The sequence below is a fragment of the Pogoniulus pusillus genome, chromosome 12 (assembly GCF_015220805.1).
Source record: "Pogoniulus pusillus isolate bPogPus1 chromosome 12, bPogPus1.pri, whole genome shotgun sequence".
NCBI lineage: Eukaryota > Metazoa > Chordata > Aves > Piciformes > Lybiidae > Pogoniulus > Pogoniulus pusillus.
In genome coordinates, this window is record NC_087275.1 from 33,250,961 (window position 1) to 33,274,252 (window position 23,292).

A 23,292-nucleotide genomic window follows, 5' to 3' on the forward strand; every position below is an offset into this window, starting at 1 on the left:
GGCCCGCCCCTGCTCCCGGCGCACCGAATCGCCGCGCAGCCGCGCACACACGTGGCCGGCTTCGCCCGCCCTGCCGCCGCCGGGAGCGACCGGGGGCTGCGCCTGCCGCCCTGCCGCCGCCGGACAGAGACCGGGGGCTGCGCCTGCCGCCCTGCCGCCGCCGGGAGCGACCGGGGGCTGCGCCTGCCGCCCTGCCGCCGCCGGACAGAGACCGGGGGCTGCGCCTGCCGCCCTGCCCGCCGCCGGACAGAGACCGGGGGCTGCGCCTGCCGCCCTGCCCGCCGCCGGGGCGCCACCGGCACGGGCCTGGCACGCACTGCGCGGGGCCGCGGCTCGGGGCTGCCGGGACAGGTAGTCCGGGGGGCCGCGGGGGCCCGGGAGGTGCAGTCCCGCCCGCCGGGGCCGGCAGCGCGGAGCGCGGCGGAGGCGGCTGCGGCGGTAGGAACGGGGCCGGCCTGGCCGGTGCATGCCTCGGCCTCTGTAACGCCTTTCGGACAGCGGCTGTCACGGCGCTGAGAGCGGGGCCGAGCGCCGGTGGCTCCGCGGGCGGGCCGCGGCGGCGGCCGGGGGCAGCTCTGCTCCCGGGGGGAAAGCGGCGGAGGTGCGGGGGGAAGTTCTGCCGCGAATTGCTTCGCAGCTGCAGCCAGGGCCCGGGGCGCCCAGAGCAGCTCCTGCGGGGCCGGCGCGGCTCGGGAGGCGAGGTGCGGGTGGGGAGGGAGCTGCAAGCTCAGCCGCTTCAGCCCCCCGCGACAACAGGGCGCTCAGGGCCGCATCCAGCCTGGCCTCGGCGCCTCCGCGGAGGCTGTGGAGCACAGAAGCACCCAAGGTGATCTCTGACCGCATAGAACCAGGCAGGGCTGGAAGGGAGCACAAGGATCAGGCAGTGCCAACCCCCTGCCATGCCCAGGGACACCCTACCCTAGAGCAGGCTGCACACAGCCTCAGCCAGCCTGGCCTCAAACACCTCCAGCCATGGGGCCTCAACCACCTCCCTGGGCAACCCCTGCCAGGCTCTCACCACTCTCCTGCTCAACAACTTCCTCCTCACCTCCAGCCTCACTCTCCCCACCTCCAGCTTTGCTCCATTCCCCCCACTCCTGACACTCCCTCACAGCCTCAAAAGTCCCTCCCCAGCTTTTCTGGAGCCCCCTTCAGATGCTGGAAGGCCACAAGAAGGTCCCCTGGGAGCCTCCTCTGCTCCAGCCTGCACAGCCCCAACTCTTTCAGGCTGTGCTCACAGCAGAGCTGCTGCAGCCTCTGAGCATCTGAGATGCTGACCCAGGACTGGTCCCAGGACTGATGCCTGAGGGACTCCACTTGCCACTGCCTGCACTGGGACATGGAGCCATTGGCAGCCACTCTCTGGGTGCAGCCCTGAAGCCAGTTCTGTATCCATCAGTGCTGCACCCATCAACCCCATGTGGCAGCAGCCTGGAGAGCAGGCTGTGGTGTGGGGCAGTGCCCGAGGCCTTGCTCAGGCCCAGGTCAATGACAGAAAGCTTCTGCAAGGCAGCATCAGTTTGAGCTTCTCTCCATAGTGTGGCTCTGCCTGTTGCCCTCCTCGACACTGGCAAGAGGCTGCCAGAGCTGCACCCTGGTACTGAAGAACTTCTTCCTCAGCTCCAGTCTAACCCTACTCTGCCTCAGCTTCAAACCATGTCCCCTTGGGCTGTCTCCAGACACCCTCAGCAGAAGTCCCTCTGGACACCCTTATGAGAGGTTTGTTTTCAGGGGTGTCTGTAGGCATTCAGCTGGCAGCAGGTGGGCAGCTGAGTGCTGTGCCCATAGCCAGGGACCTTAAAGGTTATCTATCAGCAGAGTCAGCTCCCACCAGCCCAGGTGGCTCAAGGCCTCATCCAGCCTGGCCTGGAACACCTCCAGGGAGGTTGTGGAGCACAGAAGCACCCAATGTGATCAAAGATCATGCTGGGTGATTCTGTGCTCCACAACCTCCCTGGGCAACCTGTGCCAGCCTCGCCACCCTCACTGCAAAGGTCCTCCCCAGTGGTGGTTTTGCCTGCTGAGGCAATGGTTTCAGCTCCCCTATCCACGTCCCCAGATCCTGCTGAGAGAGACTTGTTTGTACATCCAGACTAAAGGCCTGCTGAGGCTCATCTCCACCCTGCTAATGCCCTTACAGCAGCACTTTGCATCCACCCAGCACATGATGGGCTGGAAAGTCTTGTTACACATGATAAAGGGTGCAAGGTGGTGGTGGTGGTGGTGATGAGACAGCAAAGCTGTTTGATGTCTGAATTGCAGGCATCAAAGCCCTGGCTGGCATGAAAACACCTCTGAAGTGGGCCAGGAAGCTGGGTGTGATCAATCTGTTTGCTGGTCATTATTTGTCACTGAACTAAACTCTGCTGACTTCCCCTCAGGGAGGAGAGAGCCTGCAGACAGACAGCAGCCTTACCTGGACTGAAACCTTCACCTTGGAACGTGGCAGTCAGAGCTGAGAGAAGCAATGAGGCTGTCAGCCCTGGGGCTTTTGCTCTGGAGAAGGCTGAGAAGAGATCTGGAGGTGAGGAGGAAGTTGTTGAGCAGGAGAGTGGTGAGAGCCTGGCAGGGGTTGCCCAGGGAGGTGGTTGAGGCCCCATGGCTGGAGGTGTTTGAGGCCAGGCTGGCTGAGGCTGTGTGCAGCCTGCTCTAGGGTAGGGTGTCCCTGGGCATGGCAGGGGGGTTGGAACTGGCTGATCCTTGTGGTCCCTTCCAACCCTGCCTGATTCTGGGATTCTATTATCTGATCAATATCTGTCAATATCTGAGGGGTGGGGATCAGGATGCTCTGTATGGTGGTGCCCAGTGACAGGGCAAGGCACAACAGGCAGAGGCTGGCACCCAGGAGGTGACACCTGAGCAGGAGGAGACACTGCTGTATGGTGAGGGTGGCAGAGGCCTGGAGCAGACTGCCCAGAGAGGCTGTGGAGTCTCCTTCTCCACAGCCACTGCAACCCCCCTGGCTGTGCTGTGTGTGCCCCGCCCTGGGGGTGCTGCTCTGGCAGGGGGTTCATAGAATGGGTTAGGTTGGAAAGGACCTCGAAGCTCAGCCAGTTCCAACCCCCTGCCATGCCCAGGGACAGCTGCCCCTACAACAGGTTGCTCAAGGTCTCATGCAACCTGGCCCTGAACACCTCCAGGGAGGGAGCAGCCACAACCTCCCTGGGCAGCCTTATGTGCTGGATGCTTTCTGGAGGTCCCTTCCAGCCCCTGGCATTCTGTGCTGTACATAAGAAGACTGCATAGAACAGAGCTGCAAACCCACATCTACCATTGCAAGAGGAGGAGCAACCAACGTCCTGGTGACTAATTTGTCACTGTCATATCTAATGAGACAGAAATTATCCTGAGGAATGAGTCACTCTGTGCCTCACAAGCCAGGTTGTCCTTCTGGCCCAGGTTGGGAACATCTTCCTGTGCTAGCCCAGGGACCCATGGAGCTATGACAGAGCTGCTCTCGGGAGGTTGTGCTCCATCCAGGGCTACACAAGCAGGAAGGGGGGTTTAGCTCAGAGGGACTCTGCCAGAGCAGGGAAGGACAGAAGGAAACTGCAGTCAGGGAAGGGTTATATATAAAAGCAGAAGAACAAAGGCTTGGAGCCTGCTTTGATAGATGATGCTCTGCAGAGCTCTGCTCAGTGGAGGGTGTGTGTGGGGTGAATTCATGCACAAACCTTGGTGCTCTAACTGCTTTTATTTACACAGAACCACAGCCTGTTAGGGGCTGGCAGGGACCCCAGAGAGCAGCCAGCCCAAGCCCTGCCAGGGCAGCAGCAGCCAGGGCAGGGCACACACAGCCACAGCCAGGGGGGTTGCAGTGGCTGCAGAGAAGGAGACTCCACAGCCTCTCTGGGCAGCCTGCTCCAGGCCTCACAGCCAAAAAGCTTCCCCTCCTCTTGCCCTGCCACCTCCTCTGCCCCAGCTTGCCCCCAGTGCCCCTTGTGCTGCCCTGGGCCAGCCCTGAGCAGAGCCTGCCTGCGTCCTGCCCACACTGCCCTGCACAGCTTGGGCACAGCACTGAGGGCAGCCCTCAGGCTGCTCTGCTGCCAGCCCCAGCTGCCTCAGCCTGGCCCCACAGGAGATGTTCCCTGCCTGCAGAGCTCTCTGCCTCTGGGCTGGGCTCTCTCCACCACTGCCCTCAGCTCCTTCTTGGCCTGAGGGGCCCAGAGCTGGACACAAGATTGCAGCTGTGGCCTCAGCAGGGCAAGCAGAGGGGTGGGAGAACCAGGCCAGGCTGCCACTGCTGTGCTGGCCCCAGGCAGTACCCAGCAGCCTCCATGCCCTTTGTGCAAGGACTGTTGCAGTCAGGTCAGCAGTCCCTGGCAGCCAACAGGTCAAGGCTGCACCTCACGCCCAGGCAATGTGCTCCTCTACATGGGACTACTCTTGACAGGCCAGGGCCTCATCCAGCCTGGTCCAGAACACCTCTAGGGAGGGACCATCCACAACCTCCCTGGGCAGCCTTTCCCAGCAGATACCCAAAAGGAGTAACCTTGAAACCAAACTCTCTGAAAGAGAACTTTATTTGCACTGCAGGTCTGAAGCAGAGTGCCAAAGTCTACTGCTGCAGCCTGTGCTTGAGCCCCACTCTGCCCTCCCTCCAAGCAGCAGAGACCATTCTGTACATCTCTACAGTGGTTAATGAAGATGCTGAAAGCAGCCAAAGTTTTTACATGAATGTAAAAGAAAAGGAAACATTTAATTTGCTCTCAGGCAGCAAAGTTAAATGGAGAGAGAAGAGCCTCCTGCTAAGGAATGCGATGAATGCATGGGCACAGGAAGCAGCTGGAGGTGATGATTTAACACTATGCAGCAGCTGAATTCAAGCAGTGAATGACTCTGCTCTTATTTAAAGGCTTCGATGTTTGCCACTTCATTAGTGCTGATCATTAATCAGAGTCTGAATTAGCATTGTTTCAAACAGCTCCCTGGAAGGTGTTCCAAGTCCTGGGCTCTTCAGGAATTCTTTGGCTACGTCCATTAGAGAGTTAAATACAACTGAGAGTACCCTAAAAAGCCAGGAGCCGTTTGCAGGTGGTGCAGAGTGCAGACGTGAGGAGCTCCTGGCGAGGACCGAGCTCCAGCATCCACTCGTACAGCTCCAACAGGAGGCAGGAGACAAAGGCAGTTTGGATTCTCAGGCTGCTGGAGCACCTCTGGATGCTTCCAGCTAACCTTGCTGCCCCAGGGGCAGCACTTCAGCTCTGCCTCTGCTTGGCTTTCTTCTGAAGAATGCAGAAGGTTCAGAAACTGCTCACAGAAAGAACAGAAGTGGTGGCTGCATTCCCACGTGGAATTAGAACAACTGGGGCCTCTGCATGCCTCTTGTGAGCCCAATGGAGAGCAGAAATCCAGCTCAGTGCTCAGGGAACGCTCACAGTGCTGCTGTGGAGTTTCTTCAGTTGTCTTCCTGCAGCATCTCCTCTATTTCCTTATCCCAGTTCTCATCTCGCTTCTCAGACTCTGTCACCACCTCGTACTCCTGCAGCTCTTGCTGCAGCTCCTTCTCCCAGTCAGCAGCTTCTTCTGCAAGAGACCAATCAGGTGTGAGAGTTGGTTGATGGGAAACTGGATCAAACTCTGCTGAACCCTGGCATGGCTCAGGTTGGAAGGGCCTCAGAGCTCATCTCCTCCAAGCTCCCCACCACGGGCAGGGACACCTCTCAGCTAGACTGAGCTGCTCAAGGCTGCTGAGTCTCTCTAACATCCCCAGATTTCACAGACCGTTCCTAAAAGCCAGAGAAATTGCATCTTCTCCTTGCCCACAGCTTGGAGTTCATCACTACACAAACCTCTGCTGCCCTGTGCAGTGCAAAGGTAGGAGAGGCAAGCACCCAGTGCTGAGTGGCCATTTGCAGTGCTTCTCCCACAGGCTCTGGGTCTGCTCTCAGCTGAAGCTCTCCCTGCACTTCTGAACCTCTGGGCAAGAAAAAGAAGCAAGTCTTTTCTGTGGCCTGGGTGCAGAGCAGCTCTGAACAAAGAGCCTGAGGGTGCTGAGCAGCTCCCCAGGAGCCAGCAGGGCCTTCCTGCAGCCCAGCAGGCAGCTGTGTGCTGGGCCAGGCTGGCTGAGGCCCTGAGCAGCTGAGTGTGGCTGAGGTGTCCCTGGGCGCGGTGGGGAGGTCGCAGTGGGTGAGCTGAGCTCTCCCCCAGCCTGAGCCATTCTGTGCTGAGCTGCCAGGTTTGTTTGCTGCACCGTTGGGAAAATCGAACTGCAGAAAGCAGCTCAGCTCCTGTGGCTGATGTCAGGAGAGCAGCAGGGCTCTCAGTGCCACCCGTAGCTAGGCAAGGATCAGGGCTAAAGGTGATCACATTTCACCCTTCAGGGCACAAACGAGCCAGAAAGCATTCCTGTGTCGTTAATCTCTCTGCTAATTAGCTCTGCCTATCAAATGCAAGGGCAAGGAGGAGGAGCTGGCTGGCTGCTGTGTGCCAGGCTGGGTGGTACCACAGCCCAGATACCAGGGTTCCAGAGTCCAAGCCAGCGAGGGCAGCTGGGATGTCTCTGACCAAACTCCACATTAATGACTTACCGAAGCCCTTGCAGCGAAAAGCTGCAAGCAGCTGACACGGCTGGACTGAAGCTTGGCTGTGGGTGACAGAAAGCCAACCCCTGCAGAGACCAAGGCCTCAGCACCTCACAGACAGGCTACGAGGAGCCTGTCCTGCAACAGGCATCCCCACGCAGGAGAGGAACCGCTCCTGTCCGGGCCAGAGCAACACCAGCATGGCTGGGGCTGGGGCTGGGGCTTCTGGCCAAGGCTGCTTCTGAACTAATAGAGCTCCACTTCAGTTCTTCCCATGGGAGAATCATGGAATGGGCTGGAAGGGAGCTCCAGAGGGCACCCAGCCCAAGCCCTGCACTCTGCAGGGACATCCTCCCCCAGAGCAGGCTGCTCACAGCCTTGCCCAGCCTCACCTCCAACAGCTCCAGCCATGGGCACTCAGCTCCCTCCCTGGGCAACCTGTTGCAGTGTGGCAGCAGCCTCCTGCTGCACAACTTGTTCCTCACAGCCAAGCTCAGGCTGCTCTGCTCTCAGCTCAAACCATTGCCCTCCTCCTGTCCCTGCAAGCCTTTGCCAACAGACAAAGCTACTTGTTAAATGTCAGCTCCCACCAGCACAGGGTGATCAAGGCCTCATCCAGCCTGGCCCTGAACACCTCCAGGGAGGTTGTGGAGCACAGAAGCACCCAAGGTGATCTTTGATCACAACCTCCCTGGGCAACCTGTGCCAGTCTCTCACCACCCTTACTGCAAAGAACTTCCTACTCTCCAGTCTCAGTCTGCTCTCCTCCAGCTCCAATCCCTTCCCTCTCATCCTGCCACTCCCAGACCTTCTCCAAAGTCCCTTCCCAGCTCTCCTGCAGCCCCTTCAGGCACTGCCAGGCTGCTTTGAGGTCTCCCTGCAGCATCCCCTTCTCCAGGCTGAGCAGCCCCAACTCTCCCAGCCTGTCCCCACAGGGGAGCTGCTGCAGCTCTCTGAGCATCAACATGGACTCTCTCCAGCAGCTCCATGTCCCTCTTCAGCTGGGGGGAGCCCAGAGCTGGAGGCAGTGCTGCAGGTGAGGGCTGAGCAGAGCAGACTGGAGGGGCAGAATGCCTTCCCTGTGCTGCTGCTGTCCCTTCCAGGCACTGCTGCAGCATTTCCCTGCAGGCCATTTCTCACCCAGAGCAGCAGCACTCAGCTCCTTCCCTGCACCCAACTGCCAGTGTTTAACTAAATCAGCCTCTCTTGGAGACAGGTGGAGCAGGCTGCCCAGGGAGGCTGTGCAGTCCCCCCTGCAGCCATTGCAGCCCCCCTGGCTGTGCTCCTGAGTGCCCTGTCCTGGGTGCAGAGATTGGGCTGGATGCTCTCTGCATGTTCCTCCACTCAGTGGCCCTGTGAGGATACAGAAAACAGCAATATCTTTACCTTCTACTGCTGAGGTCCCTTCCTTCTTCTTGTCTAGCACCAGCTGCTCCATCTCTTTTCTCAGGTCTTCCTGATTGAGGCTGCAGGCATCGAAAGCATCACTGACGAATTCTGACACCCCTGGGCTCGTGGAGATCTCCTCCTCCTCCTGCAGGGAGACAGCTTTGGGTGAGCCCCTGCAGGCAGCATGCAGAGGACACCTGTGGGAGCCAGCAGCTCCAGCTGCCTACCCTCTGCTGCCCAGGCAGAAATGGTTGGAGAGCTCTCCTGGGGACCATCTGCTCCTCATCCTAGGCTGCTCTTCGTGTCTCTCAACAGCTTTCCTTCTGTGTGTGTCCTCTTCAGAAGCATTAACTCACTCCTAAGTAGCTTAGAGCAGGACCTAAGACTAACACTGAGGCCTGATCACAACCCAAGGAGCACTTCCCTACACTCCAGGTTGATGAGGAGAGACTCTTCTGCTGAAACCTTTCTACCTTCACTTAGTGCTCTGAATACTGCTGGCAGGTGAGTGCAGAGCTCTACTTCCACCAGGAGTGCTCTGGCACTGACTTCACAATCCAGCAATCAACAAGGGCCACTGTGTGTCTGAGCTGAAGGTCTGCAGGCTCAAGCAGCACTTGTGGCTGTGGCAGTACAACGGTGAGGCTGCTGCACTCCTTCCCTGTGCATGACCCTGGCAGCCCCTGCAGAGCTGGGAGAGTTTGGCCCCACACTGACTTTCATGAAGGCTTTGCTTGTGGCTACACAGCCTCCTGGAGTGGCTCAGGCTGGCAGAGCTCCTCTGCTCCAACCTCCCCACCTTGCCCAGGGACACCTCTCAGCCACACTCAGCTGCTCAGGGCCTCAGCCAGCCTGGCCCAGAACACCCCCAGCAAGGAGGCAGCCACAGCCTCCCTGGGCAGCCTGGGCCAGGCTCTCAGCACCCTCACACTCAACAGCTTCTCCCTCAGCTCCACTCTCCCCCTGCTCTGCCTCAGCTCCAAACCATTGCCCTTGGCCTGCCTGCAGCCCCCCTCAGCACAAGTCCCTCTGCAGCCTTCCTGCAGGCTGCCTTCAGCTCTTGGCAGCAGCTCTGAGCTGCCCCTGGAGCCTTCTCCTCTGCAGGCTGCACCCCCCCAGCTGCCTCAGCCTGTGCTCACAGCAGAGCTGCTCCAGCAGCTGCTGGCAGCATCTCTGTGGCCTCCTCTGGCCTCCCTCCAGCAGCTCTGTGTCCTCCTGCTGCTGGGGCCAGCAGAGCTGGAGGCAGGACTGGAGGTGAGGTCAGAGCAGAGCCAAGGGGCAGAATCCCCTCTCTTGCCCTGCTGGGCTGCATGCAGAGCTCCTGTGAGCAGTCTGGAGATGTCACTGCTCAGGGCACAGCTGTGTGCAGGGCACCAGTGGAAGTGTTTCCCAGACACACTCTTGATTGTCCTGCTGCAAACAAGATGAAAGTGTAGCCATTGGCAATGAGCAGCAGGGCAGGGTTGTGCTGTGGCTTCCCAGCACAGCTCAGGTGCAGAAGCACTCAGTACCAGTTCCCTTGTCTAAAGAGAAGATGAAACACAAAGAGCAGTTTTACCTCCTGAGGTTTGATTGGAGGCTTGATGGTCACAGGAGGGGTTTTGGGCCGGACTGTTTCTGTCAGAAAGGGAGAACAGACAAAGATGACACTGGTGTGACAAAGCTCTCATTTCATCTGCACAGCTATCAGATGAGGGGGGAGTGGACTGAGAGGCTCTGAGGAGTGCCAGTGCTTGGAAGCTGGCTGCAGCTGCTGATGAAGTGGCTGCAGCCACACAAGACACAGAAGCAGTTTTCTGGTCTTGAGTAAGGCAAATTCAGCAAAGCATTTCCTCACTGCCACTGCCAAGGCAGAGCACAGCAACACAATCACACAACGGGAGGGCTTAGAAGTGACCTCTAAAGATCATCTTGTGCTAGCCCCTGCCCCCCACAGTGCTCAGGAGGACCTGGGAGTGAGAATGCCTGGAGTGAAGCACAGACTGCACCACAGGCCACAAAGCACTGCAGTGACAAAGCTGCACACTGAGAATCACAGACTGCTCCGAGTTGGAAGGATGCTCCAGAGGGCACCCAGCCCAGCCCTGCACTCAGCAGGGACATCCTCCCTAGAGCAGGCTGCTCACAGCCTTGCCCAGCCTCACCTCCAACAGCTCCAGCCATGGGCACTCAGCTCCCTCCCTGGGCAACCTGTTGCAGTGTGGCAGCAGCCTCCTGCTGCACCACTTGTTCCTCACAGCCAAGCTCAGGCTGCTCTGCTCTCAGCTCAAACCATTGCCCTCCTCCTGTCCCTGCAGGCCTTTGCCAGCAGTCCCTCTGCAGCCTGCTTGCAGCCCCTGCAGCTCCTGGCAGGCTGCTCTGAGCTCTGCCTGGAGCCTTCTCCTCTGCAGGCTGCACCCCCCCAGCTGCCTCAGCCTGTGCTCACAGCAGAGCAGGCTGAGGTGGTGATGGAGCTGCTTGCTTAGCAGTTCTGTTCTGCTTTGCATTTAGAAACCAACAGCCTGCAGCTTCTGCAGTGTCCAAGGGGACTCTTCTTGCTTAGTCAGCAGTTTCTGAAGAGGGAAATATTTCTTTCCAGGATCAGTTTTTAACATTAAGATCAGTTCAAATTAAAGCAATTCCTTAATGGGTAGCTGTGGCTGTTCAAAGAAATCCTCTTCAGTGAGGGTGGTGAGACAGTGGAGCAGGTTGCCCCAGGAGGCAGTGGATGCCTCCTCCCTGGAGGTGTTCAGGGCCAAGTTGGATGAGGCCTTGAGTGAGCTGTGCTGGTGGGAGGTGTCCCTGCCCATGGCAGGGGCTGGCACAGGCTGATCTTCAACATCCCCTCCATCCCAGTCCGTTCTGTGACTGTGTGAATCTACTCAGCTCCCTCTGCTCTGCCCCACCCCTCATCTCCAGAGATGTGCTCCTGCACCCCCCAGAGCCAGAGAGGCTCAGCACCAGCATGGCACTGACCCTTCCCCCTGAGGCAGAGAGGCTCAGCACCATCATGACACTGAGCCTTCCTCCCAGAGCCAGAGGGGCTCAGCACCAGCATGGCACTGACCCTTCCCCCTGAGGCAGAGAGGCTCAGCACCACCATGACACTGAGCCTTCCTCCCAGAGCCAGAGGGGCTCAGCACCAGCATGGCACTGACCCTTCCCCCTGAGGCAGAGAGGCTCAGCACCACCATGACACTGAGCCTTCCTCCCAGAGCCAGAGGGGCTCAGCACCAGCATGGCACTGACCCTTCCCCCTGAGGCAGAGAGGCTCAGCACCACCATGACACTGAGCCTTCCTCCCAGAGCCAGAGGGGCTCAGCACCACCATGGCACTGACCCTTCCCCCTGAGGCAGAGAGGCTCAGCACCACCATGGCACTGAGCCTTCCCCCCAGAAACAGAGGGGCTCAGCACCAGCATGGCACTAACCCTCCACTGCTCCCCACACTGTCCCAGAGCACCAAAGGAGGTGCCTCAGGCTCCATCTGCTCTGAGGCAGCAGCAGCAGAGCAGCACTGCAGGGCCATGGAGCACTGCTTTCACTCACCAGTGCCACTCTGCTGGATCTGCTGCCCTGGCATCACCTCCTGCACTGCTGCCCTGCTCTCTGCCCCTCAGGTAACTTAATACCCCAACAAAGAGAAGGCCTCGACTGTGGTGTTCTGTTCCTGGTCTGGAGAGCCTACACCAAGTGTCTGCCATTTGTCCCTTCTTTCTTCCTTTCACATCACCCCTGCTCGTTTCTCTTTGTGAAAGCAGCAGGTAAGGGGGAGACAGAGAGAGGTAAAAATGGAAGGCAATTAGTTCTATTTTAAACATCAGCCAGCTTTAAGAACAGCCTGAACATTGCCAAGAGTTACCAACAAGCAAGCACTGCTGAGAGCCTCCAATGAGGGACCCTGACCTTAAAGAGGTTATTTAAAGAAATAAAAAAGAAGGGAGATGATCCTGAGCTTCCCAAAGCCCTGCAGTCACCCAGGCAAAGTCCTGGGCTGGCTTAGAAGGGCTGTGGTGAGTAGGAACAGAGAGGTTCTCCTGCCCTGCTGAGGCCACAGCTGGAATCCTGTGCCCAGCTCTGGGCCCCTCAGGCCAAGAAGTGAGCTGCCCCTCAGGAAGTGGTGGAGAGAGCCCAGCCCAGAGGCACAGAGCTCTGCAGGCAGGGAACATCTCCTGTGGGGCCAGGCTGAGGCAGCTGGGGCTGGCAGCTGGCAGCAGAGCAGCCTGAGGGCTGCCCTCAGTGCTGTGCCCAAGCTGTGCAGGGCAGTGTGGGCAGGACGCAGGCAGGCTCTGCTCAGGGCTGGCCCAGGGCAGCACAAGGGGCACTGGGGGCAAGCTGGGGCAGAGGAGGTGGCAGGGCAAGAGGAGGGGAAGCTTTTTGGCTGTGAGGGTGGCAGAGGCCTGGAGCAGGCTGCCCAGAGAGGCTGTGGAGTCTCCTTCTCTGCAGCCACTGCAACCCCCCTGGCTGTGCTGTGTGTGCCCTGCCCTGGCTACTGTTGGGCTGGCTGCTCTCTGGGGGTCCCTCCCAGCCATTCCCATCCTGTGACTGACACTACATGGATTTGCTGCACACAGGCAGTGTGCCTGGCACCACATCCATGAGCTGTGCCCAACCCAATGCCTTCCATACCTTTCAGCTGAGTGTCCTCTTCTCTGCCTTTGCTGTCGTCTTTGCCTGCGGCCTGCTGCTGGGCTGCCAGGGCTGTGAGCTGTGCTGACTGCTTAATCAGGGACACTCTGTAGAAGTAATTTCTCCAGAACACTTCCTCCTTTACGCTGGAGAGAGCAGAGAATTTGATCAGTGCACTGGCAATGTGGTGCCTCTCAGCAGCTGGGAATGGCAGAGCAGCAGCTGTGCAGGGGGAAGCAGCAGACATGGATCACAGATCTGTTTGGGTTGCAGAAGACCTCCCAGATCAGGCCCAGCAGCCCTGCTGGCTTTCTCTCCAAACCCAGCATTCTCTCACTGTCAGGATTAATCTTCATCTTCTCTTGAGCTCAGGTGGAGCTGGCACATCTCTGCCCTACAGGCAATGTCACTCCCAGGTGGCAGCAAAACTGTTTCCCTCTCTCCACACCTTTCAGCACGGCCGCAGGACCTTCAGCAACTACAGACTGCTGCTGCAGAAAGGCTCAGCTCTGGTGAGAGACTGTCCCCTTGCTGCTGTCCTGGGTAGGACAGTGGGCAGAGGATGCAAGCTACAACACAGCCACTTCCACCCCACCAGGAGGGGAAAACTTCTGCCTGTGAGGGTGGCAGAGGCCTGGAGCAGGCTGCCCAGAGAGGCTGTGGAGTCTCCTCCTCTGCAGCCACTGCAACCCCCCTGGCTGTGCTGTGTGTGCCCTGCCCTGGCAGGGCTTGGGCTGGCTGCTCTCTGGGGGTCCCTGCCAGCCCCTGGCACTCCATGCATCTTAGGTAACACTTTCCTCTGCTAATCCTCCAGCAAGGAGGACCAAACTCAAAGCCAGAAATGGCAAGAGCCATGAGGGGAGGGTGTGTGGGTGAGGAAAGAAAGGAAGGAGAGTCAAGTCACTGTCCTGTCCTCTCATGTCCAGGCTAGGAACAGGGGCAAAAAGAGAACCCTGGAGCAATGTGGTGGAGCAGGCAAGGACAGCATGGCCAGGGGCTGAAGACAGAGGGGATCAGAGACAGATCCAGTGAAGGCTTAGAACATGGGCAGAGCTTTAGGACTGACAGCAGCAGGGAGCAGCAGGGAAGGTTTCTGTAGAGATCCAAGAGAGCAAATCTCACAAAGGTGTTGTCTTTCCTCTTTCTACCCTTAGACAAGGAGACTGAGGTTGGCAGCTCCTACTTAACAGGAATTTTGATCTGTGGAACAAGCTTCAGGAGCAGAGTTTTGGACTGTTGTGATAGGACGAGGGCAATGGTTTGAGCTGAGAGCAGAGCAGCCTGAGCTTGGCTGTGAGGAACAAGTTGTGCAGCAGGAGGCTGCTCCCACACTGCAACAGGTTGCCCAGGGAGGGAGCTGAGTGCCCATGGCTGGAGCTGTTGGAGGTGAGGCTGGGCAAGGCTGTGAGCAGCTTTGCTCTGAGGGAGGATGTCCCTGCTGAGAGCAGCAGCTTGGGCTGGATGCCCTTGGGAGCTGCCTTCCAATCCAAACCACTCTATGATTCCATGGAGAGCCTCTGGACAAAACCAGTGCAAAGAGGTCAGCAGAGGCAGGGAAGCAGAGCAGGAGCCCTTGGCTGAGAACATTCCAGCACCAGCAGCCCACTGCCAGGCTGGCTGATGGCAGAGCCTCACTCAGCTGTCAGGGACTGCAGGAAGCGCAAAGGCAAAGGCATCGTTCGCTGTTGCTTCCAGGCACAGGGAAAGCAGAACGACCCACAGGCACCCACAGACATGACTTACTGCTTGGGAACGAGGTCAAATCTCATCCTGTTGAGCAGCTCATCCTCTTGCAGCATCACCATGGCCACAGGGTACATCTGATCGAAGTCGAAGTTGAACTGCACCCCCGCCGGAGGGTCCCGCAGGAAGTTCCGCCTGTCCTGGGGAGAAGAGAGGTGTGGGCAAGAGCTGCTGCCAGGCAAAGCATCCTGCACACAGCCCCTGCAGAGCTCTGCCTGCAGCATCCTAGCACACCACACAGAGGACAAGATCAGCTGGGAAAGCCCCTTCCGACTCGATGCCATCTGCAGATCTGAAGCCTTCCTAAACCCAAAGACATGCAGCTAGCCCTGGCAGCCAGGAAGTAGTAACCTGTGAGTAAATACTTCAATCCCCTTGTAATCCAAAGAACCATAGCATGGGTTAGGTTGGAAGGGACCTCAAAGCCATAGGCAGGGGCACCTCCCACTAGAGCAGGTCACTCAACCTGGTGCTGAACACCTGCAGGGAGATTGTGGAGCACAGAAGCACCCAATGTGATCTTTGATCTTTGATCACATTGGGTGCTTCTGTGCTCCACAACCTCCCTGGGAAACCTGTGCCAGTCTCTCACCACCCTCACTTCCTAACATCCAGCTTCAATCTCCCCTCTGCCACTTCAAACCCATTCCTCCTCCTCCTCCTGTCCTTACAAGACCTTACAAGAGGCGCTCCCTGCCGCCGCCTAGTGGACAAGCTGCGTACTGGCCGCAGGCAGCGCATCGCCCACGGGAACCTTCTCTTCCAGCTCGATTCAGCTCCATTACTGTTGGTATTTCTTGCTAGTTAGTTCTAGATCTGGTTATTCCTCCGTCTCACGTTTCCATGACCATGCAAAGAACTCATTATTGTTAAAATCAGTGGTCGGGGTGGTGGTGGTGAGAGTTTGGAATACCAAAATTATTAAGCAACCTTCATGTTGGAAACATCATCTCACAATTAGTTCATTACCCCTCCATTACATTGGCCTATCACTCCAAGCCCTTCTGAGCAGCCCCTGCCCAGCCTGCCTGTAGCTCCCCTTCAGGTAGCTCTTCTCCAGGCTGCACCCCCCCAGCTGCCTCAGCCTGTGCTCACAGCAGAGCTGCTCCAGCCCCTGAGCATCTTTGTGGCCTCCTCTGGACCCTCTCCACCAGGTCCATGTTGTTGCTGTGCTGAGGGCTCCAGAGCTGGCCCCAGCCCTGCAGGTGAGGTCTCCCCAGAGCAGAGCAGAGCAGAGGGGCAGGATCTCCTCTCTCCATCTCTGCCCACCCTGCTTTGGGTGCAGCCCAGGCTGCCCTTGGTCTTCTGGGCTGGCAGTGCCCACTGCTGCCTCCTGCCCAGCTTCTCCCAAGTCCTTCTCTGCAGGGCTGCCCTCAGCCTGTGCAAAGTTTCAAACTTACTGCTGACAGGGCCAGGATTTGCTGCTGAATTGTCTCTTCTTCATTGCTGTCCACCCAGGGAGGCACTGCTGCTTCTGGTGTGACAGAAGGAAAAGAATTCATATCTGTGAGACCCTAAAGCAACCAAACAAAGCCCTCCTGACACAGAGGAGCACAGACTCACAGCAGTAAGCTCCCATGTCCCACACTGAGCTCATGGCACAAGAGGAACACTCCAAGAACGGATCTTTGCTTATTGGAGGGAAGAAAAAATGCTGAAGTAAACAGCTCAAAGAGTGGTTTTGGTGGGAAGGGACCTGAAAGACCATCCAGTTCCAAGCCCCCTGCCATGGGCAGGGACACCTCCCACTAGAACAGGCTTCTGAAGGCCTCATCCAAGCTGGCCTTATCCAGATTGCTGGTCTCTGTTGCACTAACACTATGGGAACTCTCTGCACTGTGCACAAGTCAGAGCTGGGCACCACTGAGTTCAGTCAGTGCAGCAGTGCTGTGTACCTGCTGAGGCTGCTTGCAAGCAGAAGTATCCACACTCACTTCAAAGTGCAAACTTTGCCTTAACTGAACTTTTCAAAGCCATTTACTGTTGCAGCCATTTTCTACCAGCCAGGAGACCTTAACTCTTTCATGCCAATAACCTGTGTTACTGATGTGCTATGGATCACAGCATGTCAGAGCCAGGCACACCCAGAGTGAGTGACTGATGGGCTCACAGGACTCCCACAACAGCTGTGCAGGGGAAATAAACTGCCCTGGGTCATACAGTGGGCTGGAAGGGAGCTCCAGAGGGCACCCAGCCCAAGCCCTGCACTCAGCAGGGACATCCTCCCCTAGAGCAGGCTGCTCACAGCCTTGCCCAGCCTCACCTCCAACAGCTCCAGCCATGGGCACTCAGCTCCCTCCCTGGGCTACCTGTTGCAGTGTGGCAGCAGCCTCCTGCTGCACAACTTGTTCCTCACAGCCAAGCTCAGGCTGCTCTGCTCTCAGCTCAAACCATTGCCCTCCTCCTGTCCCTGCAGGCCTTTGCCAGCAGTCCCTCTGCAGCCTGCTTGCAGCCCCTGCAGCTCCTGGCAGGCTGCTCTGAGCTCTGCCTGGAGCCTTCTCCTCTGCAGGCTGCAACCCCTCAGATGCCTCAGCCTGTGCTCACAGCAGAGCTGCTCCAGCCCTGGGAACATCTTTGTGGCCTCCTCTGGACCTGCTCCATCAGGTCCATGCCCTTGCAGTGCTGAGGGCCCCAGAGCTGGCTGCAGATGTCCAGACTCTACCCAGCTCTTCTCTGTCACTGCAGATTCAGCCTGCAGAGACACTGTGATGCATCTGTCACCAGTAACAAATAATTCCTGTGCACAGTGCAGATTTTCCATGCAAGACCTTTCACCTGTGTGGGTTCACATCTGATGCTACTGCTTCTTTCTGTCAGGGCCTCTGCTCCTGCTTGTTTTGCCCAGGGAGCTGTTACTGCATTCAGACAGCACAACAAAAGAGCTAAAAGCCAATGCTGAAGAGCAACACTACACCATTGAAAGCAGCTTGTGTCTGTTTGGAAGGCTCAGCTCCAGGGATGAGCACAGAACAGGTAGCTGACAGGACCTGGGTCACTGAGTCACAGAAAAGCATAATGATGCCTTTCATAGAATCAAGCAGGTTGGAAGAGCCCTCCAAGCTCATCCAGTCCAACCTAGCACCCAGCCCTGGCCAGTCACCCAGCCCAAGGCACTAAGTGCCTGCTGTAAGCAGAGCAGCTCCTACAGCAGAACTCACTCACCAGGGGAGTGCCAGCCCCAGCCCGTGGCAGCAGGACCAGAGGGTTGCTACAGCTGAACAGAACCCAGCTCTCCTCTGCAGCCCAAACACAGGCCTGAGCTGCAAACCAGCAGCAGAGGTCAGCACTGCCAGCACAGTGCTCTGAGTGCACTTCCTACAGCTGATCTAAGCTAAAGAGCAAACATAAACCAGTCAGACAGTGCAACACTGAGCTCGCCTAAAAAGTCATCCTAGGCCATGCTTTAGGTTCAGGCCTGCCCTGCTGTGTGTCTCAGCCCAGAGAGCTCCTCCAGGCCAGGTTCAGCTGTGCCTCAGCTGTGCACCCTGCAGCAAGCTTTGCCTGATGCAGCCTTAGCATTACTGGGAAGAAAACCACCCCAGACATTACCTGACTTCTTTGTTTGCTGCTCCTGGACAAACTTCTTCTGCTCCTTCTGAAAATCTCCAATAATTGTCTGAAATACAGATTGGGGAACCACAGCATTGGAAACAGCATCAGAAAGGATCACCAAGACACAGACACACTGCAGGCTCTCCTTCTGGCACACCCTGGGGCTCCTCTTGCTTCAAGATGCCCTGAAGGTGCAAGCTGCAGCATTCCTCTTTCCACCCAAATCAACCAAGGGAAAACAAACCCAACCCATCCACCTGCCAGGCATCCCTCATCTGCCTCTCTGCAGCCTCTGCTCTCCAGCCAGTGCTTTCTTGCTCTCTTCTGCCCCTCCCCCAGGGAACCTACACCGGGAAGCAGTGGGATGCAGGGGCCCCACTGGGGAAAGCTGAGTGCCTGTTTCTGGGCATGTCTACCTTGAGCAGCCATGCAGGGTGGTGAGCAGCTCCTGCTGAAGGAAGCTCACACAAGTATGACCCCACGGCAGGGCTTCCACCTGCCAGCAGCAGTCAGCAGGCACTGCAGTACCTTGTCAATGATGCTGTCGATGTTGCCTTCTTCTACAGACTTCTTTATTGTCTGTGCAGTCTCAGCCACGGACTCTGAGATCTTCTTTGTAGCAGCAGTGGCAAAATTGAAGAGGTAACCTTCCAAAGGGCAGAAGAGGATAACCTGAAACAGATCTCTTCACACCTCCTGCTCCTACTGGGTTCATTGCCCTTTCTCTTCAGGCAGTTGGCTTCCTGCTTCAGAGATCCTTTCAAAATCACTTACCTCAGGTTCTGGCCTACAAAGAACTCTTAAAATCACAGCAGGGCTCAGGCTGGCAGGAGCTCAGAGCTCCTCTGCTGCAACCTGCCCACCATGCCCAGGGACACCTCTCAGCTACACTCAGCTGCTCAGGGCCTCAGCCAGCCTGGCCCAGAACACCCCCAGCAAGGAGGCAGCCACAGCCTCCCTGGGCAGCCTGGGCCAGGCTCTCAGCACCCTCACACTCAACAGCTTCTTGCTCAGCTTCACTCTCCCCCTGCTCTGCCTCAGCTCCAAACCATTGCCCTTGGCCTGCCTGCAGACCCCCTCAGCACAAGTCCCTCTGCAGCCTTCCTGCAGGCTGCCTTCAGCTCTTGGCAGCAGCTCTGAGGTGCCCCTGGAGCCTTCTCCTCTGCAGGCTGCACCCCCCCAGCTCCCTCAGCCTGTCCTCACAGGGCTGTGCTCCAGGCCCCTCCCCAGCCTTGCTGCCCTTCTCTGGGCACCTTCCAGCACCTCAGCAGCTCTCTGCAATGGAGGAGCCCAGAACTGGACACAGCACTCCAGGGGTGGCCTGAGCAGTGCTGAGCACAGGGGCAGAAGAACCTCCCTTGTCCTGCTGCCCACACTGCTCCTGAGCCAGCCCAGGATGCCATTGGCTCTGCTGCCCACCTGGGCACACTGCTGCCTCCTCTGCAGCTGCTCTCTGCCAGCACCCCCAGCTCCCTCTCTGCCTGCTCTCCCCAGTCTGCCTCCAGCTGCCATGCCGTGCTGCTCTCCCCGCACTGAGCCTGCCCTTTGTGCCCTCAGGCCCTGCCCGGCTCGCGGTGCCCGGGCACGACACAGCTCTGCAGCAGCTGAAGCTGTTTTTCACTCGAGCATTCTCCTCGCAGGAAGACTCCCAGCAGCGCTGTGTGTGGGGCGGGAAGGAGCTCCACACCTCTCGCTGCGGCCCAGGCTATTGCGGGAAGCAAAGCGGAGGCGACGCGGACGGCGCAGCCGCGGGGGCGGCGCGAAGGTGGCTCCCCGGTCGGGGCGGCCGTGCCCCGCTGGCGCTGCCGGGCAGCCACACCCCGCTCCTCCCCTCCCCGTTCCCTACGGCAGCACCGGGTCGCGAAGGCAGGACACTCACTGCCGAGCCCCTTTGCCTGGCTGAGGAGAGCCTCCGAGTCCGCCTGCAGCTCCGCTCGCTCCGAGCCCTGCCCGGCCGGCTCCGCGCCCGCCGCTGCCGCCGCGGCCTCTTCTTCCTCCGCGGAGCTGCTCCTCTCCTCGGCTGCGAGCAGCTTCTCCTCGCCCGCCCGCTCCAGCCCCAGCCAGCTGCCCAGGCCGCGCAGCATGGTGCGGGAGCGGCGGCGGCGCTCGGCCGTCCAGCAGCACACCGAGGCCCAGCGGCGCCGGCCCCGCGGCCCCAGCTGCCCGCTCCTTCCGCATACGCCACTTCCGGCCGTGGCGGGCGTGCCGCTCTAGCCGCCCCCCCGCCAGCCAGCGGGAACGGGGAGCAGTGGAGCTGCTGCGCCGGGGGGACAGAGCGCCCCCAGCGGCGGGAACGGGGAGCAGTGGAGCTGCTGCGCCGGGGGGACAGAGCGCCCCCAGCGGCGGGAACGGGGAGCAGTGGAGCTGCTGCGCCGGGGGGACAGAGCGCCCCCAGCGGCGGGAACGGGGAGCAGTGGAGCTGCTGCGCCGGGGGGACAGAGCGCCCCCAGCGGCGGGAACGGGGAGCAGTGGAGCTTTGCGCCGGGAGGGCAGAGCGCCCCCAGCGGCGGGAACGGGGAGCAGTGGAGCTTTGCGCCGGGAGGGCAGAGCGCCCCCAGCGGCGGGGCGGGCGCTGCGCGGGGCCGCCCCGGGGCACCTGTTCCGCTGGGCCTTGCCTGGCACCGCACCGAGCGCGGCTCCCGCGGCCGCCGGCGCCGCTGTTCCGCCCCGGCGGGGTCTGCAGGCCTTTCACCTGCGCCGGGGCCGGGCGGCGGCGGGGGCGCTGCCGGGGGCGCTGCCGGGGGCTTCACCTTCCTGGCGCCGCCTGCGCCCGCGGGCGTTCGCCGCAGATTGGCAGCCCCCGGCAGTGCCCCGGCGGGCCCCGGGCGGCGGGCGCGGTTCGTCTGGGCGCTCGGGCTGCTGCTGGGAGCGAACCAGAACGGCGGCGGCGGGGCCGGTAAGCCGAGCGCTGGCGGCTGGCGTCGCTCGGGACGGGGAAGCTCCACCGCCACCCCCACCGCGCTCCTTCGCCGCCGTCCTGCCGCCCGGCCCGGCCCGGCCCTGCCGCCGCTGAAGCGGCCACGCTCAGGGCCCTGCCCACCCGCGGCGGGGCCGTGACGGAGCCGTCCGCCGCCGGGCGCAGGGACAGCGAGGGGCGGGGGCAGAGCCCTCCGGCGGGGCTGCGCTGCGGCGCCGTGGGGCTGGAGCGCTGCGGACCCCCGCTGAGGGCGGCGAGCCGCTGGCCGTGGGGCTGGAGGCGGCGAGCCCTGCCGGCGTGCGGACGGCCAGGTGTTGGCTGCCGGCCGCCTCCCGGGGGTCTGCCGTTCTCTTTCCGTTCCCCTGGCTCGCACTGCCCCTTCCGAGCGCCTCGCAAGCCGCCCGCAGCGCTGCGCGGCTGGGCAAGGGCTGCGCTGCTGGAATCGCAGCCGGCTGTGAAGGGCTCTGTGTGTGCCCTGAGCTAAGTTGTGTGCTCCTGCTCTGGCTGAGCTCTTTGGGTCCCTTCCAACCCCTGACCTCCTGGGATCCTGTGTGAAATAGAAGAGCACTGCTGGCCAATGCTGCTCTCTTCTTGCACCCTGCCTCCTGAGGACCCTGCCCTTGTTTCTGCTTCTACACTGACAGCTTTCACTGCTGCTCAGAGGCTGCAGAACCTTTCTGCCTGCATTTGATCCGAGTGCTGTTAGCTCCTGGGCTGTTGCCTGCTGATTTGGCTGGATTGTGCTGAGCCACATTGTCATTGTTCTGAAATCATGGAATGGGTTAGGTTGGGAGGGAGCTCAGAGCTCAGCCAGTGCCAATCCCCTGCCATAGGCAAGGACACCTCCCACTGGAACAGGTTGCTCGAGGCCTCATCCAACCTGGTCCTGAACCTCTCCAGGGAGGTTGTGGAGCACAGAAGCACCCAATGTGATCTTTGATCTTTGATCACCTTGGGTGCTTTTGTGCTCCACAACCTCCCCGGGAGACCTGTGCCGGTCTCTCACCACCCTCACTCTCAACAACCCTTTCCTAACATCCAGTTCCAATCTTCCCTCTGCCACTTCAAACCCATTCCTCCTCCTCCTCCTCTCATTCCCAGACCTTGTCACTAGTCCCTCCCCAGCCCTCCTGCAGCCCCCTTCAGACCCTGCAAGGCCACTCCAAGCTCTCCTCCAAGCCTTCTCCTCTCCAGCCTGCACAGCCCCAACTCTCTCAGCCTGGCCTCAGAGCAGAGCTGCTGCAGCCCTCTCAGCATCTTGGTGGCCTCCTCTGCACTGCCTCCAACACTTCCATGCCCTGCTTGTGCTGGGGACAGCAGCACTGGATACCAAACAGTGTCTGCCTTTCCCCCTGCCTGCTCAGTTTGTGCCTTGGTGCCTGAGCTGGCAGAGATGAGTCCTGCTGCCAGGTCTCAGTGCAGCCCTCTCTGCTGGCTGTTTCTGCAGGTCACCTCGGGCTGCAGTCTCTGTGCTGGAGCTGTCTTTGTTCCTGCCAGCCGCTGCCTTCCAGCCTCGCTCACCCTGGGATCGCTCCGGTGCCTGCCTCCGGCTGGGCAGGTTTGCAGCTGGAGCCGCTGGGTGCTTGTGCCATGAAGTACATCCTGGTCACCGGGGGAGTCATCTCGGGCATCGGCAAAGGGATCATTGCCAGCAGCATCGGCACCATCCTCAAGTCCTGCGGGCTGCGGGTGACGGCCATCAAGATCGACCCTTACATCAACATCGACGCCGGCACCTTCTCGCCGTACGAGCACGGTAGGGGCAGGGCCTGGCCGCGCCGCTGGGGGGCGCTCTGCAGTGCCTGCTGCGCTCTGCAGTGCCTGCTTGTGCCTTGCTGCCTGTGCCCAGCGCAGGCGAGCAGAGGCTCATCTGTAGCAGGCCCTCTGCTGAGTAGCTGCTTCCTTTCTGGCACACACCAGCACTGTGCCCCTGTGCCCGTTCTGGTGCTGCCCCCTGCCAGGGCAGGGCACACACAGCACAGCCAGGGGGGTTGCAGTGGCTGCAGAGAAGGAGACTCCACAGCCTCTCTGGGCAGCCTGCTCCAGGCCTCTGCCACCCTCACAGCCAAAAAGCTTCCCCTCCTCTTGCCCTGCCACCTCCTCTGCCCCAGCTTGCCCCCAGTGCCCCTTGTGCTGCCCTGGGCCAGCCCTGAGCAGAGCCTGCCTGCGTCCTGCCCACACTGCCCTGCACAGCTTGGGCACAGCACTGAGGGCAGCCCTCAGGCTGCTCTGCTGCCAGCTGCCAGCCCCAGCTGCCTCAGCCTGGCCCCACAGGAGATGTTCCCTGCCTGCAGAGCTCTGTGCCTCTGGGCTGGGCTCTCTCCACCGCTGCCCTCAGCTCCTTCTTGGCCTGAGGGGCCCAGAGCTGGGCACAAGATTGCAGCTGTGGCCTCAGCAGGGCAGAGCAGAGGGCAGGAGAACCTCTCTGCACCTACTCACCACAGCCCTTCTGAGCCAGCCCAGGCTGCCCTTGGCCTTCTTGGCCAGCAGGGCACATTGCTGGCTCCTGGGCACCCTTCTGCCCACCAGCACCCCCAGGTCCTTTTCCCCTCCAACCTG

General features: G+C 59.9%; 2 protein-coding genes and 1 long non-coding RNA gene across 5 annotated transcripts in view; 2 read left to right on the forward strand and 1 right to left on the reverse strand.

The window, feature by feature from the left end:
* Positions 1-350: 350 nt before the first annotated feature.
* Positions 351-5,123, forward strand: LOC135179935 (uncharacterized). Of its 2 annotated transcripts, XR_010304192.1 has the most exons (3): positions 351-438; positions 2,382-2,524; positions 4,537-5,123. It is a non-coding gene; the product is annotated as an uncharacterized LOC135179935 (long non-coding RNA). The 2 variants fall into 2 exon arrangements; XR_010304191.1 differs by lacking the exon at positions 351-438 and having other exon boundaries at positions 1,178-2,524.
* On the reverse strand, positions 4,506-20,013 carry SYAP1 (synapse associated protein 1). The gene is made up of 9 exons (XM_064152094.1): positions 19,696-20,013; positions 18,345-18,463; positions 17,814-17,880; positions 15,665-15,738; positions 14,265-14,404; positions 12,522-12,667; positions 9,472-9,530; positions 7,911-8,058; positions 4,506-5,526 (listed from the first exon to the last, which is right to left on the reverse strand). The coding sequence occupies exons 1-9, from the start codon at positions 19,898-19,900 to the stop codon at positions 5,399-5,401; spliced, it is 1,086 nt and encodes a 361-aa protein (XP_064008164.1). The 5' UTR covers positions 19,901-20,013; the 3' UTR covers positions 4,506-5,398.
* Positions 20,014-20,603: 590 nt separating this feature from the next.
* Positions 20,604-23,292, forward strand: part of CTPS2 (CTP synthase 2) — a 34,419-nt gene continuing 31,730 nt past the window's right edge. The window contains exons 1-2 of one of the 2 annotated variants that reach the window (XM_064152096.1): positions 20,604-20,712; positions 22,181-22,489. In XM_064152096.1, the coding sequence (XP_064008166.1) occupies positions 22,324-22,489 (166 nt within the window). In that variant the 5' untranslated portion in view covers positions 20,604-20,712; positions 22,181-22,323. The remainder of the gene's footprint in view (positions 20,713-22,180; positions 22,490-23,292) is intronic. The other variant, XM_064152095.1, reaches the window with a different exon arrangement.

Bases quoted from the DNA above. Each gene is read 5' to 3' on its own strand.
- SYAP1 (XM_064152094.1), bottom strand. From the start codon at position 19,900: ATGCTGCGCGGCCTGGGCAGCTGGCTGGGGCTGGAGCGGGCGGGCGAG. The intron at 17,881-18,344 runs GTACTGCAGTGC...TCTGTATTTCAG, and splicing joins TCGACAGCATCATTGACAAG to ACAATTATTGGAGATTTTCA. The intron at 5,527-7,910 runs GTAAAGATATTG...GGTCTCTTGCAG, and splicing joins AGGGACCTCAGCAGTAGAAG to AAGAAGCTGCTGACTGGGAG.